General features: G+C 51.0%; 5 protein-coding genes across 5 annotated transcripts; 4 read left to right on the top strand and 1 right to left on the bottom strand.

Moving 5' to 3' along the window:
• Positions 1-1,870: 1,870 nt before the first annotated feature.
• P168DRAFT_235458 (uncharacterized protein) lies at positions 1,871-3,171 on the top strand (the record flags this gene model as incomplete). The annotated part of the gene is made up of 2 exons (XM_024833471.1): positions 1,871-2,562; positions 2,643-3,171. The coding sequence occupies 2 exons, from the start codon at positions 1,871-1,873 to the stop codon at positions 3,169-3,171; spliced, it is 1,221 nt and encodes a 406-aa protein (XP_024693716.1).
• A 2,611-nt stretch (positions 3,172-5,782) lies between these two features.
• On the top strand, positions 5,783-7,135 carry gel1 (1,3-beta-glucanosyltransferase gel1; the record flags this gene model as incomplete). Its single annotated transcript, XM_024838134.1, has 1 exon — positions 5,783-7,135. One exon carries the CDS (start codon positions 5,783-5,785, stop codon positions 7,133-7,135), a length of 1,353 nt encoding a protein of 450 aa, XP_024693715.1.
• Positions 7,136-9,750: 2,615 nt separating this feature from the next.
• P168DRAFT_304185 (putative Cu-dependent DNA-binding protein) lies at positions 9,751-10,853 on the top strand. Its single transcript, XM_024838825.1, has 3 exons — positions 9,751-9,840; positions 9,947-10,062; positions 10,178-10,853. The coding sequence occupies exons 1-3, from the start codon at positions 9,765-9,767 to the stop codon at positions 10,640-10,642; spliced, it is 657 nt and encodes a 218-aa protein (XP_024693714.1). The 5' UTR covers positions 9,751-9,764; the 3' UTR covers positions 10,643-10,853.
• Positions 10,854-12,197: 1,344 nt separating this feature from the next.
• On the top strand, positions 12,198-13,541 carry P168DRAFT_289935 (uncharacterized protein). Its single transcript, XM_024837107.1, has 5 exons — positions 12,198-12,341; positions 12,435-12,452; positions 12,613-12,895; positions 12,992-13,127; positions 13,271-13,541. The coding sequence occupies exons 1-5, from the start codon at positions 12,334-12,336 to the stop codon at positions 13,528-13,530; spliced, it is 705 nt and encodes a 234-aa protein (XP_024693713.1). The 5' UTR covers positions 12,198-12,333; the 3' UTR covers positions 13,531-13,541.
• Positions 13,542-13,724: 183 nt separating this feature from the next.
• P168DRAFT_326840 (putative actin polymerization protein Bzz1) lies at positions 13,725-16,634 on the bottom strand. Its single transcript, XM_024841167.1, has 7 exons — positions 16,506-16,634; positions 16,358-16,417; positions 16,275-16,301; positions 15,673-16,200; positions 15,543-15,623; positions 14,370-15,495; positions 13,725-14,322 (listed from the first exon to the last, which is right to left on the bottom strand). The coding sequence occupies exons 2-7, from the start codon at positions 16,400-16,402 to the stop codon at positions 13,937-13,939; spliced, it is 2,193 nt and encodes a 730-aa protein (XP_024693712.1). The 5' UTR covers positions 16,403-16,417; positions 16,506-16,634; the 3' UTR covers positions 13,725-13,936.
• Positions 16,635-16,955: the final 321 nt, after the last annotated feature.

Genomic DNA, 16,955 nt, shown 5'->3' with positions numbered 1-16,955 from the left:
CGTACAACGCGCATATTCCCACTCACTCTTGGTCTTCGTCTCAAAGGCGTACTCAAGCTTGCGCGGGAGGGCGTGCTCCCACCCTTTGTCCACTGCAAAGGGCACAGAGCGCGGCCCGGCACTCACTACTTCCCCCATGCCAGGAGGGGAGTTTGAGGGCGGCCAAGCCGCCGGTTCATGACTCCAGACGGCGAGCATGTTCTGCAGATTGTCATCAAGGTCCTGCAAGTCCCCGATGGGGGGGGGGGGGGGGGCACGGCGCGAGCGGGATCTGTTCCCAGTACCTGAACAGAGCTCGTGCAGATGTATCCTGAATTTCCTCGGAGTAGACCCGTGAGGATTCACAAGTAGGACCAGATGTATCGAATCTCGTAATAATTTATCGCAAGCCCTAAACATCCCCAGAGAAGTGGAAGATGCTCCGTATTCCCTGACGCCAAAGGCTTCCCCCATGATAGCAAAGAATTTGAGATACAAGCTCACAAGGCCTTTCGCTCTGTTAGTAGATTTATTAGGACATCGATAGGGATTTGGACGTACACTGGTTCCTGGAGCTTGGCTTGGTAGTCGCATCATGGGCGAGAGACAACTCAACCCTGTATCTGAGCCTTCGTAGATACTAATTAATGACATTGTGTACTCGGGGCCTGAGATGACGGGCCGCGCCGGAATAAGCGACAAGATGACAGCTACTGTACTAAAATACCGAATCGGCATTTTGGTCGGGCTTAATATGCCGGATATCCCAACACTAGGTAGTGGGCGAAAGCCTCAGTAACCCGCCTTTATGGGCATAGTAGAAATATGGGAATAGTAGAAAGCCGTTTAACATGGTATGTGTTATGATCTATGGAACTGTAGTGAGCTCTATGGTGACGAGCTTACTATATAGTACATCACTGTGCTTGTCCAGCGCCAACAATGCCATGATATTGTAATGACATAACCATGTCCTATCATACTGAATTAGTGATATTATTAAGAGATTGTGAACTCATTCAGGTCTAGGATAGGGCTTGGTTAGTCGCTGTTGTAGCCACTGCTTATTTTGGCATGATTCACCTAATCTTCCTATATCGGCAGGAAGTAACGGGGTTTCTTTTAACTTTGATCCTTCCTTAAGTCTGTTCTGTCCTTCAATGTTTAACTTCAATTATATTCCAGTACACGATAAACAATACCACTGATATTAAAACATCGACCAAAGTCAGCCATCCTGCCTTATGAACCTTGCGACATCTGCTGCCTGCGGGCGAGTTCAATCCCCTTGGGACTGGCTTGGTGCAAATCCCAGGCCATCCCTAGACGATACCATATTGCTTCACCCCTTGCGTCACTCAATGGGTTTTCTTCTGGGGCACAAAGCGTGTCTTATTGTATGACTGTCCTCGCTGGCTATTGAAAATTTACATGACTGCTTGGTGGTGCTTTGTATATCCGAGTACGTTGGAGTTGCATGCTTCGTGCCATAACACTTCTGAAAGAGTTGCATGTGAAAGTGGTTGGTGTCGCTTTGATTTAGTTTTCTCTCGACTTTTTGTTAAACATGGCTAATGTGACGAATAGGTAGAACTGTCTTCTATCATCTCTCCTGGGAGAGTATCTTTCGAGGCCGAAAACAATATTTGCCGTGAACACACGATGCCATAGCAAAGCACTCGATTGTTGACCAGTTGTCTTATCTTATCTTATCGCTGACGTCATGTGACTAGGCAGAAGGAATCGCGACCCACATCGACTCTATAGTTTGTGTTCCAGCATTGTCTCCGACTGCGCATTCCCATCACACTATCATGACACTCCATAGGGCCGTATTTTAACAAAAAGGAAAAAAGAAAGAAAGAAAGAAAGAAAGATACCATACTCCAAAATGGGCCACCCCACCGACCCCCCTCCATCCTACGACCAAGCAACCGCCAGCTCTTCCAGTCCCAGCCAAGAACCTATGCCAGAGCACACCCACTTTAAAGGCTCATCACCACCGCTGTCACTACCATCACCACCCGCCGACTCTCCTATCCCAGACGCAAACCCCTACCACAGTCTGCAAGCATCGACTCGCAGAGCCATCACCGCAACCCTCTCCCCGACCCTAAGCCAAGACGCCTGCACTCTGCACGACCTGGTGGCGACACAGGCGCGCCAGCCGCCACGCCCGCATCTGATCGTGCGCGGGACGCACAACGAGATCCGCTCGCGGCCAGACCGCAAAGAGAATGAAAACCACGCAGTCCTCGACTTTGACTTTAGCGTCGATTTGACGCCCTATATCCTCGCGAGTGCCGACGAGCCGGACGATCGGTGGCAGGAGCTGCGCGTTGTGCGCGACGGCGATGGGACGCTGGCTTTCCGCGGGGGACGGATCCGGTCGCGGACGGGCTGTGCTCGGAGGCGGGAGAAGAAACGGGGGAGGGGCGTCTCTGTTGAGGAGGGACGCGGGGAAGACGACACCGTTCGGTTGGTGACTGGGGATGATGATGATAATGATGATGACATGCCTGGGGGGCCAGGTCTGATGGGCTGGTGTGAGCGGTTCTGTTGGGACGCGGCGGGGGTCAAATCGTAGGTTCTCTCCTTCTACCCCTTGCCATTGGCGTGAAGACCTCGCCTATTGATTGATTGAATCGATGCTGAGGAGTTAGGTTCACATTCAAACGGCGCATTGACGGCTTCGACGCCTCCGCGGTGCGCTCGGCACTTACGTCCCATCTGCGCACGCTCAACTACCAAGGCAACATCCACATATCAGTAGAACTAACAAACCGCTCGTTCGTCGTCTACTCCCCGCACTGGATCAACCAGCTGCGCAACACTGCCTTCATCTACTACCTCTGCGTGATCCTGCCGCTGTGGCTCCTCACATGGCCGATCATCTGGCTGCTGGAGCGACGCTACGAGGTCGCCGAGGCGCGCTGGCTTTTTGCGCGCGAGGACGGCCCGCGGCGGCTGTGTGTCGGCGGCCGCGACGAGGCGCACATCGCGCAGGATCTGGCGCCCGTCGTGACGCAGGCGGCGTGGGAGCGGCGGGCGGATGGGCGGGTTTTGACACCGCAGGAGATGGACCTGCTGAGGCGGCTGGAGCGGGAGGGACGAGAGCGTGGTGGACGCTTGCTGGTTGTGAATTGGGATCATATCAGTGGGTGGGGCAGGGATTGCACGATTGGCGGGTAGACTGTGCCTTCTTTTTATATATAGGTTATTGCTTGTTTGGAGTTTCTGAACTTTCTTGACTAGAGTATAGCCACGGCGTCGTTTACTAGGTAGATGTATGAACTTGGATGGTGCGACAGGGTCTACCCATGTATATATATATATAGCACCGACAGAACATGGCTATAACCCAGGAGAATATAGCTAGCATGAGATACCTAGTATCGAAAGTATAGTGCCAACACATGCACCATCCCCGTGAACCCATCCTTGCAACTACTGACGGTGCTACAATCCTCAGATATCAATAGATATACTCCGGAGTAGACGGAACCAGGCCGCTACGAAGGGTCAAATGGAATGGAAATAGTTACAGTTACTGGTCGACAAAGCGGTCAACGTAGATACGAGATGGATGGATAGATGGATGAACACGCCCTGGGGACCAAGCGACAGACATCGGGTCTTCTAGTCCTCCGACAATATTTTCAGGAAAGCTGGTATAGATCCTTTAGGGTGCTAGACTGGTTGATGGAATTTTCTCTATGAGACTCGGGTGCGTAGGCGTAAGTGGGATGGCGGGCGAGGAGTCTTGGCTTGGCCCTCGTCATCGTCCTCGCGGAGCACAGAAATACCGTCTAGACATTGGGGAACGAGATACGGAGTGTGGAGAGTACGAAGTATGCCCAGTGCATATGGAGTCGTGGACAGTGACACGGGAGCAGCACCCAGTGAGGGGGAGTCGTTTGAGCATGTGGTGGTTTGTAGATCGTACTACTTCTCTAGGGTTACAACTGACAACGTACGAGGCAGCGAGCAACTAGTCAGTTAGAGACACTACTCGGGCAAGGAGTTAGTCTCGGTCTAGGCGGACCCACACCCTAGACGAGAAGAAAGAAATCAATGGGTTGCTTCTGGCCACACACCAAGGAACAGGCAACATGGGCGGGCGGGTTTAGTACAAGGCTTATTTGGACCTACTGGCATGGAGTTTTCAAATTGATTATTAGGAGACTGGATGAAATGTGGCTGACAAGAGGATCACTAAACTATAGGTGTGTGGAATCCTGCGTTTGGAGGACTAATTCAATGGGTAAATGAGGGCAAGCGCTTGAGGCCCCCGGTGGGTCAGGTCTTACTAAATTAGGGATGGTACGGGTTCTAGTCGGACTCCAGTGATGGTAGGGCACCCCCTAATTTACAGACTTTACCAGTTTAGGAGACTTAAAAAGATCGGCGCAGAACAGGAATTTCGAAGATTGATTGATGGGTTTATGGATTTATACTCGGTAGCCTAGAAGCTGAATTGAAAATGTGACTGTCCATTTGTTGTGGTTGTGATGGGTCGCACGGTGGCTGGCCAGCAACGCGGCCCATGGATGCGACTCGGTCGGGTCCTATTTTTAGCGAGTCCGATTCATTTTCCTATTGTCGAGAAGGGACCGGCAAGGGCAAGGGAAGGGCTAAGGGGAGAGATGAAAGGGCACGCCAAGAGTCGAGAGACATGGATGGGATTGGATGTGCTGGCTTTGTCGTAGTTGAAACACCATCAGATCTTGTCTTCATTGGTAGAATGTTTCGCCACGTCTGGGCCGTATGGTTCGATCTATATATAATCCATGTCCCATGTCGGACAGGAGAAACTTGGTACTATGTGTGATGTGTGTGTACGATGTACGATGTACGATGCACAATGCACAATGTTGCTTCGACGCGTCTGCAAACCCAATCCGGTCAAGTGGAATGCTGGTACACCGTGGCAAAAGGCAGCAATCTCAATCGAGGAGGGGAGGGAAGGGATCGGCAGGTACCAAGAAGGATCAAGAAGGACCAAGATGGAACATGGATCCCCCATCCTTTAATAGCTCACTGTGGTTTCCACTCGTTAGCTGGTGGGGTTCTTTCTTGACAATAAATTGACCATAATGCTCTCCTGGTACTGAGTAGTGAGCGGTGGATGATATTGGGACTGGTGGAGAGATATGAATAGTACGGATAGACAGCAAACGAACAGTAAAACAATACCCACACCCCAGACAACTGTCTGGCCCAACCATTCCCCACCCCCCCAGCTCTGGTCCTTCGCTCAAATGACTCCAAATGGACAATCGCTGCATTCCTCCCCGTATCGAACCTCTCATTGGGTTAAACGGAATCCACCTCGAGCCACGACGTTGCCGATAGATTGGCCACCTAACCCTGGCGTCGATCTGTTGCCCGAAAAGAGGAGATCCATTCTGGTGATACTTCCAAGCAAGATGACGAGTCCCCTGGGAAAGTCCCTTTGTTTACCAAGAATACCAAGACAATCAAGGGGAAGGGAGGAAAAAGGGCAGGGAAATACCGGAGGAAATACAGCGTTTTAAGTGCGCCACGTCCTGCATTCACGCTTTCATTCTTTCTTTCCCTTCTCTTTCCTCCCTCTCGTTCTGCTCTCTCCATCCTCCCCTTCTTGTCCTTGCGACTCTGTCTCTCCTTTCCTTCCTTTTGATCCTGTTTTGCCATCTTCTCAGTCACTCGTTCAGACTACTTAATCACTTCTATCGAACCCCAGTTTATTACTACCTTTTAATTTCTACCTCTACTCTCTCCAAATCAGTCATTCGAAGATTTTATCGGTCCCACTCTAATCATGAAGACCTCTGCCGTTGCGACGGCTTTGGCCCTCGGAGCCTCCTCCGTCCTGGCCGTCCCCTCCACTCCCCTCCAGGCTCGTGACGACGTGACCCCCATCACTGTCAAGGGTAATGCCTTCTTCAAGGGTGATGATCGTTTCTACATCCGTGGTGTCGACTACCAGCCCGGTGGCTCGTCGGACCTGGCGGACCCCATCGCCGATACCGATGGCTGCAAGCGCGACATCGTGAAGTTCAAGGACCTCGGCCTGAACACCATTCGTGTTTACTCCGTCGACAACTCGGCCGACCACGACGAGTGCATGGAAGCCCTGGCAGATGCTGGCATCTACCTGGTGCTCGACGTCAACACCCCCAAGTACTCCATCAACCGCAAGAAGCCCAAGGAGTCCTACAACGACGTCTACCTGCAGTACATCTTCGCCACCGTCGAGAAGTTCGCCAAGTACAAGAACACCCTGGCCTTCTTCTCCGGTAACGAGGTCATCAACGACGGTCCCTCGTCGTCTGCCGCCCCCTACGTCAAGGCCGTCACCCGTGATCTGCGCCAGTACCTCCGCGAGCGTAACCTCCGCTCCATCCCCGTCGGCTACTCCGCCGCCGATATCAACACCAACCGTCTGCAGATGGCCCAGTACATGAACTGCGGTACCGAGGACGAGCGCAGCGACTTCTTCGCCTTCAACGACTACTCCTGGTGCGACCCCTCGTCCTTCACCAAGTCCGGCTGGGACCAGAAGGTCGAGAACTTCACCGGCTACGGCCTGCCCCTCTTCCTGTCCGAGTACGGCTGCAACACCAACAAGCGCGACTTCGGCGAGGTCGAGGCCCTCTACTCCGAGAAGATGACCGGCGTCTACTCCGGCGGTCTGGTCTACGAGTACTCCCAGGAAGACAGCAACTACGGCCTCGTCAAGATCGGCGACAAGGTCAAGGACCTGTCCGACTTCGACGCCCTCAAGAAGGCCCTCGAGAAGTCTGATATCAAGGGCGACGGCGGCTTCAACAAGACCGGTGGCTCCAACCCATGCCCCGCCAAGGACGGCCCCAACTGGGACGTCGGCGACGACAAGCTCCCCGCCATCCCCGAGCCCGCCAAGAAGTACATGAAGGACGGCGCCGGCAAGGGCGACGGCTTCAAGGGCGACGGAAGCCAGGACGCGGGTACCCCCTCGAAGGGCGATGCCGAGCCCGGCTCCGGCTCCAGCTCCGGCTCCGGCGCCTCCGGCAGCGCCTCCCCCGGTGCTGCCGCTGGTCTGAAGGTGCCCAGCCTGACTGTGGCTCCTTTCTTCGTGGGCGCGGTTACCCTGGTGTCGACCCTTGTCGGTGCCGGTCTTGTCCTGCTTTAAGCGTTTCTTTTTTCAATGGTGTTGTTTATGGTAGTTTGTGGATCTGTTTGTCGGCCCGTCCCTAGCTGGCTTGTCTCCAATGCTGGCGGGGTGAAATAGCATATTTGTACAGTTAATTGATACGTTGCTAGTTCGCTAGTATACAGTACTTTCCCATGATTCCTAGATCGTAGCATCGATCACTTGATACTCATGTAAATGTAAATGTATATAGATGGTATGACATGATAGACCCACACGGATCGAACTGAGTCAGTTCAGATCGAGGGGATCTTCAAACATGAACCCCTCGGGACGTTTTATAATGTCTATCCTCCACAGTCCACATATGATGTGCGTGATGAGCGTGATGATCATGATCAACCCCTGAATACTATATGTAATAACCTTATTTTTCTTTAAATACAAATGATTTCTTCCCCTACGCTTCACGCTATAGTCTCCTCCCTCCTACACAAAATCATCTGTGGGTGATTTTCGTAGTCTACGTATCCAACTTACCATCTGTTGCATTGTGAGACAAGCAGTCAGCCAACATCAGCTGACTTGCAGTGTAGTCCCTCGCGTAAATCATGGTTCTGACCCCATGTTTTTTTGCAATCTTGAGACTATTCGCAACATTCTCATATCTTCAATCTTCGTCAATACCATTAATATCTGACCGTTTTTATGGGCCGTACCCTCGTTAAAAGAGGGTAAATCCCCGATTGACCACTTCCCCACAACCATCCTAGAGATCGACTGACAGTTATCTCCCACTCCGAGCCGTGCCTACCATACTACTCAGTAGTGTAAAAGATCACAATCTCGTCAGGGTCGATTTCTCCATATTTTAAATACCCAGACGCCCCGGTATATTATCGCAAGGTAAAGATAGCTATAAAAAGGTACCCACGGAGCTCAGAAGTGTCTAGATATCTTTTGCAGCCGAGTCGTATCCTTTGCCCCATATCTATACTACTATGCGCAACCTGTCCTTGCGCCCACGTAGCGTCTGCAGCCTAATATTGACCTCGTACTGTGGATGCAGTAGATAGCTAGCTGGATTCACTGTGTGGTTACGGGTGTGTCCACCTTGTGTGACATTCTTTTCTATGTAGCTAGCCGATGGTGCTGGTGAGGAGTTCGTGTGGCAAATATAGGGGTTTTTTTTAGAGGGTTCCTGGTGGTGGTGTTGGGTTTATTGATCGATGGAGTAGATAGAGTGTGGCTGCGCTGGAGAAACCTATACCTGTCTTTGGAAGTTGCTGGTGCGTTGGGGTCGAAGTAGGTGGTTTTCACTTTTGGTGGATTGATCTTGATAGTATGGAATTGATGGATAAAGGCGAGACAGGGGTAAAGGACGCAAAAGAGAAAGAGAAAGGGAAAGAAAGAAAGAAAGAGAAAACAGGAAGAGCCCGGGGTATACCTGAAAAAGAAGGAATCAACGACCTCGCAGCTATCAAGCCACCAGACAGCATAAGCAGCAAACGCACAGTCCACCCGGTGGCCCCACCCGTCACTAGCGATGTCGCTCAAGCTTGGTATGACACAGTGATATTTTACATATTCAATATTATAGATGATAAGAAGGGAAATATATGACTATAATAGCATGACAAAGAGAAACCAGAAAAAGACACCATCCTGAATCGAGGATCCCGTCCAACACACGGTAGAAAGAAGAATCTCGTAACCGAGGATCAAACGGTTGGCTAGATTAATCCCGCAATCACCTGGAATGACGACGGGACTTTGGTCATCGCACCGCGGACAGAGGTTTTAGGTAAGAAGTTAGCTCGTTACTTAGCTGTTGGGAAGGAGCTGGTCTTCACCACCTGCCTGATCTGGATAGGGGTCTCTTTCAGCCGTGCCAATTCATCGGTTGTTTATTGCAAGGTGCAGCATGTGGCGATGGTAACCCGACTTGGTATGGTTAGGGTTGCAGGTGTCAAGCTGTCAATCTGTCAAGCTGCTCAGCCACCTCCATTTTGCACACGATCGGATTTTTCGTGAGTTTTTGGTTTAGGATGCTCTCTTTGTTTAGCTTGAGCTTTGTATGTAGCTGTCTGTCGTCTATACTGCTACCTACTGCCTAGTTGTATATCCTAAGTAATAAAGTATAGCTAAGCTTCACCAGCCACAGTCAGTGCTTTTTCTCCTTATTTCTTTTCCATATAAAAGTTGTAAGAAGAGGGATCTCTACCTTATAGAAACCAACCCTTGGTACTGAAAGTACATACTAGGCCCACCAGGCAGCAAGATTACCGACCAGCAATCCAGCCCCACGTCGAAAACAACCCATAAAGCTAATCAATCAAGTATGAGGGATTTGCCCGACTAAACCAGCACCAAATGAAACCACATGGAAAATGCCGCATCACCACCAAATCCCCCTCCCCGACCAGATCATTCTAGCCTCCCGTGTGGCTGTGTAAACTATTCTCCTTCTCCCCTGTATGTCCGGCCGTCACCAAATCGGAATATTCAATTTTTCCAATTTTTAGGAAGGGAAAATTTTCAAAATTTTTTCCAAATCCCACCGCGGTTCAATGACGATGCTGTCTTTCCCCTCTCGTGCGTCCCTCACTCGGGGTATAAATCCCCATCATGGGGGCCCCTTGGACTCCGGGTATCGAGTATCCTAGGTATGCTCATCGACGGTGAAAAGTGGGCCTGTGAAGCTTGCGTGCGTGGTCATCGGGTGACGACGTGTAAACATCATGGTATTTCCTCTCTTCTTTCTTTTCTTCACTATTTGCCATTATTCTTTTGGCTTCTTGATTTCTCTGATATATACTGGAGACTAACAAGGACGGATTCGGAATGAAGATAGACCATTGACGAAGATCAACAGAAAAGGCCGCCCGTTTTCGACGTGCGCCGTCTGTAACCTCACGCCCTGTCCGACGCCAGATGATCATGCTCGGCTCAGGCGTGCGGAAAAGGTATTTCTTTTCTTCTTCATTCCTTCAATTGAAAATCAATTGAATATGAATCAATCGGTATCGGTTGAAACAATTGAACAATTGAAATAGACTTGAAATATACTAATATTATCAGCAACGATCCGACTCTCTATCCCACACGTCAACCACCCCTCCCGCCCGCGTAAGCTCCAGGTCCTCGCCCACCCATCTCGTCCCCATCGCCCCGCGACCCCCAACCACGCAATCGCCATCCCCCAACAACAGCCTTCCCCCGCACCTTCATCTACAGCAACATCTGTCACCCGCGAACCACCAACACTCGATGATGTCCGACGACCCGGCTAGCAGGATGCTCCCCGCGTCGACCGGCGCAGACCTCAGCTACCTCATGTCGTCGGCGGCTAGTGGGGCGCCGTTGTGCTCGCTGGCTGATCTCCCGGGTATGGTGGCGTTGGCGGACGGTGAAGCCGGGATGATGGGATTCGATGGGCTGGGGGAGGTTGATGCGGATGCGTTTGGGGAGTTGGTGCTGGATGGGGATGTTGATGTTGGGGCACTGGGGGGAGATTGGGGGTGGTTGGGGGAGGGGTCTGTTTAGATTACTGTATGGTAGTCTTGTTCAGATTTGGGGGGAATGGTGGGAGAAAAGGATGACGAGAAAAGGGAGTTATGAGTGATGATTGGTTTGGTGATTATGATGATGATGAACATGATGGTGGGTTATTTGAATTGGTGTTGCATGTTTTTGTTTGGTTTGGGTGGTGTATATACTTCTATTTCTTTTTATATGTTGCGGTTGGTTTGTATATATGGTGTGAAAACGGTGCAATGAGTGGTTGTTTGTTTTGGGCATTTATTATGGTCTATTAGGTTCTTTGCATCGCTTGATATAATGAAAAGAATAAATATAGTGAGAAACTTCAACTCGCATACCATTCCCCACATTATCATTGACAAGTCAGGAATGCTGATTGACAGCTACTAATTTGAAAATGGCTACTACCTAAAAGTCTAATTATATGAAAGAATAAACCCTCAACACAAGAAGAACAGACACCACACTCTATACTATCAATCCGTAGTACAAGAAAGCAAAGCAAAGTAATATTCACCACGCACAGTATAAAGCCCTTACTTTATTCCAAATGAAGAAAAAAGCGTACCTGACTGGACAGTGTGCACGGTTTGTTATGACGACATGTTCCAGGGACAGAAGCGGGGAAATGAATTCCAAATTCTATCTCAGATGGGATGAGATTGCAATGGAGCTGGTTGGAGGCTCTACCGTCGACGGTCTATACTATGTAAGACATAAGCAAGTGGAGTATGATGAGTTTCAAGATCGACTGATCGACAGCTCACGGTCCATGCAATGGATCATGTTCTCATTTGGTCGTTAGTGTGGGGAGGGCGGTCCACTTTGCAGTACGGTGTTTACCTTGTTCGATGGGTTTGTAGTGCTTTTGTTGAGACGTTTGATATCCTGTGTTTTATAGCATTGAGATCCATTCTAACTAAAGATATATCTATATCTGTTTGTTTGCATTGCTCTTGGCCTAGTTCTATCCCTGGGTTTTCGGAGCTTGCTTCTAAATATCTGTTATATCGATTTCTATAAATCATACAGGATCTCATAATGACACCGCTCAATGCTATAAACTTAGAGAACGTTCGTTCCATGGGGATCTCGAGGTAGCTCGCCGAATATAGCCGTGTGCGTTTCCAAGGAGATCGGCTGTATGGTGTTTTCGACGCCAATAGACTGTTATCAGTTTTGACTGATTGTATTCCGTATGATAGTAAAGATGGATAAATCCCACGTGGAACTGACAATCATAATAATGTCAAGTAGCCATTAGATAGCATCTTAAAACCATATGATACATACCATAGGCGATGAATCTTCTAAAAGCCTATCATGACCAACATCCAATAGTTCACCCTCCCAACGCCGAACCATCAACACAACGAGCGGAGAAGTAGTCCGACTGGACAGTTCAAGATTAACCCTCACTCCCCCGTCATCGTTACCTATGGCTTCCGGAATACCAGGAGCAACAGTTGATGATGACACACTGACGATGGTGCCCCTCTCTTGAATATGTGCTATTTAAGGTTGAACGCCCACTGCTTCACTCACCATCCCCAGATCACCCACTCTGACACTCTATCAGACCCACTCACTCAGCCAGACTCACCCACCAGTCAGATACAGCTACTTCCTTACTCAGAAAACCACCCACGCAAAAATCCGAAGCAATGGTGACCATCTGCGAGAAAGTCTCAACCATGTGGAGGTATGTATAAGCCTATATCCCGACACCAGTCGCCTGTCAGTCAGTCAGTTACTAACTATAAGCCCTAACTCGGGGCAAACAATGATACCTCAGGCGCAAGAAGGACTCCTCGTACGTGTTTCCTCTTTCTCGATTCCATTTCTTACCTTTGCGCTTTTGTATTGTGTTGTACTGTTGTTTCAATTTTGTTCCATATCACATATCACCCGGGAAGCAAAGTGTACGCATACGCATACGCATACATATATTGACAACCCTCCTCCCCACACAGCTCCCAAACACCCCCCGAGCTCAAAGAAAAGTCCAAGGCCTACGACGATAGCTTTTCCGAGACGACAACCATCGTCGCCGAAAAAAAGGACATTGTCCCCACCAGCAAAGAGATTGTCAAACCGCCCCCGCCAAAGAAGCCTACCCAGGTCGCCGGAAACCACTACGGCATCAGAGTCACAGTACCCTTCGACGCGAAAATCCACAGCAAAAAGGACAAGTTTTGGGACCCCCTCAAGGAGCGCTGGTACGCTAGTAATCAGCTTAAATGGCTGCTTGAGAAAGTTCGTCCTCACCACCCCCCCAACACAACACAAGTGCCGCGCGCACACATGTACGTACAGCGTTGCTGATACACTTTATACTGATACTTGCTGCAGGACGCCTCTTACACAGTCGGAGCGTCGAACGGAAGGAAACTGCACCACACTTGGAAAAAAAACAGACCCATGAAAATGCATGTTTCGGTTCATGCCTGCCGGGGGACACATCCCCCTACGAGGCTGGGATCAGCAGGTGAGCCTCCTCTTTCTTTCTTTCTTTCTCCATTCTCATGCTCCTCTTCTTATCTTATTTTATTTTTTTTTTCTCTTCTTGTTGTTGAATACCCACCCCAGTTTCAACAAAGCTAACCACTACCTATCTACCAACCCCCCCAGACACCGTGCCGCAGGGTAGAATACTCGTGGACTGCGTCGTTGACATCGCCGGGAGGCTGAAATCGCCCGAGTTCACCCCTCGGAAGAACTCGGCGGGGGTCAAGTACAATGATTTCTATTACAAGATACACGCGACTATTACGAAGAAAGGGAGGCTCTTGGTCCAGTTGGTTCAGAATGGTAATGTGTTTTGGAGTATTGAGGTGGCACAGCCGGAGATTGAGTGTTCTTCTTGGTTGGATCGGGTGCGCTGTTCTTAGTTTGGTTTGGGTATCTTTCTTTTTTTTTTTTTTTTTTTTTTCTCACTTGGGAAGGGGGAAGTGGTGGGGGGGGGGGGGGGGGGGGGGGGGGGGTTATTATTCTTGTTCGAGATTGGGTTTTTGACTGTTTGGTTTTGTGGGGGTTCCTTTTGTCTTCGTTTTAATTTTACTTGGCTGGCTGAGATATAGGCTTTGCCGTAATGATATTTTCACTCCATTTCTATAGACAAGCCTCTGTCGAGGCAATGCGACATGGACGCCTACTGCAGATAGCAGACGACACGCCAATCAACCATGCACAGGATGATCCGACTGAAACCCCCAAACAGACCAGTGCTCCAATGCTCCCCCATGCCTGATGCAAAACAATTCCCAATGTACCACTGCAACTACCTACACTTCACGACTATACCTCCTGGATGTAGTTGGCGGGCACACTCTTGGTCGCCCCGCCGCGCTCGACGTCCGCCCATCCGTCGCCCGTGTCCCGGTTGATCAGCACGAACCGGTCTCCCTCCGTCATGCTCCACTCCATGTCGCTGCGCGCTTCGTAGTCGTACAGTGCTTCCACGTATTTGAGCTTCTTGGCCCCTCGCCGTGGGGCTACCGCTGGTCCGACCTTTTTGCCCATTGCGCTGCTTGCTAGGGAGGCGGATGAGTTTGAGTAGATTGAGTCGGGCCGGTCGAGGTGGGGTGCGGGCATGGGGGATGACATGGGTGCGACTTCTACGTAGGAGGCCGGTACGAGGCCTTCTTGCGATCCGACGCGGACTTTGATCCATCCGGATCCGTCTGTGTCTGTTAGTATGTTGTAGGTGAGTGGGGGAGAGTGAGCGTACCGTCTGGCTCGATTATAGAGATGTTTTCGCCTTCTTGGACGCTAACCTCGTCGGGTCCGCCCGCTTGGTAATCGTATACCATTTTCCCGCGTTGGGTAGGCCCCGGTGAATCCACAACCGGGGGTGGAGGAATATACTGCGTAGGGGGCGGGGCGAGAACGCGCCCTCGCTTGGCGGCTGGAGGTTTGGTCTCCTGGATTGGTGCCGGGACTGGCGATGCGGGTTCGCCCGGGGTTAGGGCTCCTACGTTGGACATCGAGCGTTGGGCGCTGGCGGCGTAGCCTGAGCTGAGCGAGTTCATCGTGTTCTGTCGCGTGAGAGACGGCGCCACGGAGGATGTGCTTGGTGATTCGAGGTCGACGACCGGCGTGGCACTGGCGTGCTCTTGTCGCTCGGCCTTGGCCTTCTTCCGATCTTCCTTGCTCAGCTCGCCTGGGCATTCCGCCGGTACCTTCATCTCGCATTTGCTGTGACATGTGTACCCGCAATCCCGGCAGTCGAATCCCTTGGCTGATAGGCCCCATATCCGTTCCCCGCACAGATCGCAATTCGTCGGGATCTTGAACGTTTGCGATTTGAAATTGTGGTTCCTGGCTCCGAGCGAAAGATCGCCCACAGCTGACATGATGGTTGCGGTCTCCACCTCTACCGTCAGCTTCTTCCGCTCCACGTCGTGCAATGTACCCTGTAATAAGAAGATGGATCGGACCACCTCCACTTCGCTCCGCGTGTCTTTTCCTTGCTGGACGTTCTGTCGGACTCGTCGCACGCCATCCACGTCGCGTCGTTTCTCGTCCGCTTCGACTCGTAAGTCGCGCACTTGTGTTTTGCTCTTGCTGAGGAGGTTGCGCAGAAACACCTTGGCGGACTCGTCTGTAATTAGCGCATCGTCGTCGTGCCAGACAGGGCTGGGCTCAAAGGTGAGGTTGGGTGGCTCCGTTGATTGCGTGGCGTTGTGTCGCACGAACATGAGCGAATCGAGGTGCGGAAGATTCCGCGGGATCTCCATGAGTAATTTCGACATGTGTTCCATACTACGCGACAGATACGTCTTGTCAAGTTGCACCGCGAGTGACCATAGAGAGTTGAGCTTTGTGACCCTAGTCTCATTCAAGTCTTGTAGACCCTATCAGATATTAGCGCGGCATCGAAGGAAGTGAACCAGAGACATACATCAAGAAGCTCCGGGACGTATTCGTGGTAGAAGCGCTCCTTCAACTTGTTGGTCACGTTGATGGTGATCAGGTACGTGTTCTGATACCGTTAGCATGCGACACGGCGTACGATAGACCCAGTTACCGACCTTGACATTATTCATTTCGAGGATCTGCTGCTGATATGCAGCCTGCGACTTAGGCTTGTTGTGGTCGAACGAGCTCTCCATCTTCTTCCGCCGGGCCTCGACTTCTTGGCACGCGCCGTCATACTTGCCCTTCATTTTTTTGAGATCGCTGTACGACGCGTCGCGCTCCTTCTCAAGCTTCCCGTAGAAATCGACATGACACTTCCGCAGCTCCTCGTACTGCGTGGCTGATTGTTTCATGGGCTCTGCCACCTGCACCACCAGATCCGTAGCGTACTGGTCGCGTTCCGCCGCGTGGGCTTCAACCGCCGTCAATTGGGTGGTCCATGTCGTGAGGGAAGCGCTTTCGAGGGAGCCAGGGGTCATAGTTGGCGTGTCGCCGACGCTCAAGGTGCTGATCTTCTTCGCTTTGCGATCGGAGTATTTTTTGCAGAGACCCGTCAGCTTGGCTGCATATTCCTTCTCAATGGCGCTGCGTTCGCGGTAGAATTGTTGGATTTCGTCCAGCCATGATATCCCATGCGAGACCTATACAGCTAGTTATGAGCATAACCCCTGATATGCGACAGTTCCTCCAGGTGTCGTGTGGTGGATGGACATACCCAGTGATTGACGGGTTTAAAGGCATCCTGCCAAGCGCATGCGGTTAGCTGTAGTAACACACCAAACAATCCAGAAGACCTACCTTGAGTTCGGCTCCAAAGTGAGGAGGCGCATCTTGCGTGGCCATGATCGGGTGGGGTACCTGAGGCCACGGCGCATCAGTCGGTGCTCGGGGAGGTGAGACAGGCGGATAAGGGGAGATCCAGGCAGGGACAATTCCATTCACTTACCTCCCACGTGGGTGCGCTTGGTCGGATCCGGTCAGCTTGTGCGACAGAATTGACTTATGCGATGCGACTTGAGAGGGGAGACAGCGCGCCAAATGTAAGATTATGGCGGACAAACAACCAGCAGGACCACCTATGTATCAATCAACATGCGGGAGCGGGGAAGATGATGCTCCTGGATAGCAAGGATGGTTTCGGCCGGTCGCAGGCATGACAGTACCAAACAGGGAGATGTCAGATCGCATGATCCTTACAGACGTAATTATAATACTAACTTAGGACTTGTGATGTATTTATCGGCAAAGAAAGTACGGTAATTGTGTACCGTACTGAAAGTTCAGTCATTACGTCACAAGCTATGTATTTGGTTTACATGTTTTTGTAAAGTACTCTACCGCCTGCCGCATTGAGCTACATTTTATCCACGCGGCAGGATGCCCGAACAGGACTAGC

This window comes from Aspergillus campestris (assembly GCF_002847485.1).
Source record: "Aspergillus campestris IBT 28561 chromosome Unknown P168scaffold_5, whole genome shotgun sequence".
Classification (NCBI taxonomy): domain Eukaryota; kingdom Fungi; phylum Ascomycota; class Eurotiomycetes; order Eurotiales; family Aspergillaceae; genus Aspergillus; species Aspergillus campestris.
This window is presented reverse-complemented; position numbering and strand designations above follow the sequence as displayed.

Coding starts and splice junctions, on each gene's coding strand:
- P168DRAFT_304185 (XM_024838825.1), top strand. CDS start 9,765: ATGCTCATCGACGGTGAAAAGTGGGCCTGTGAAGCTTGCGTGCGTGGT. Junction 9,841..9,946: donor GACGACGTGTAAACATCATG/GTATTTCCTCTC, acceptor TTCGGAATGAAG/ATAGACCATTGACGAAGATC. Junction 10,063..10,177: donor GGCTCAGGCGTGCGGAAAAG/GTATTTCTTTTC, acceptor TAATATTATCAG/CAACGATCCGACTCTCTATC.
- P168DRAFT_289935 (XM_024837107.1), top strand. Junction 12,896..12,991: donor TTAAATGGCTGCTTGAGAAA/GTTCGTCCTCAC, acceptor TACTTGCTGCAG/GACGCCTCTTACACAGTCGG. Junction 13,128..13,270: donor TACGAGGCTGGGATCAGCAG/GTGAGCCTCCTC, acceptor CAACCCCCCCAG/ACACCGTGCCGCAGGGTAGA.
- P168DRAFT_326840 (XM_024841167.1), bottom strand. CDS start 16,402: ATGGCCACGCAAGATGCGCCTCCTCACTTTGGAGCCGAACTCAAG. Junction 16,201..16,274: donor TTAAACCCGTCAATCACTGG/GTATGTCCATCC, acceptor CTAGCTGTATAG/GTCTCGCATGGGATATCATG. Junction 15,496..15,542: donor ACGTCCCGGAGCTTCTTGAT/GTATGTCTCTGG, acceptor AATATCTGATAG/GGTCTACAAGACTTGAATGA.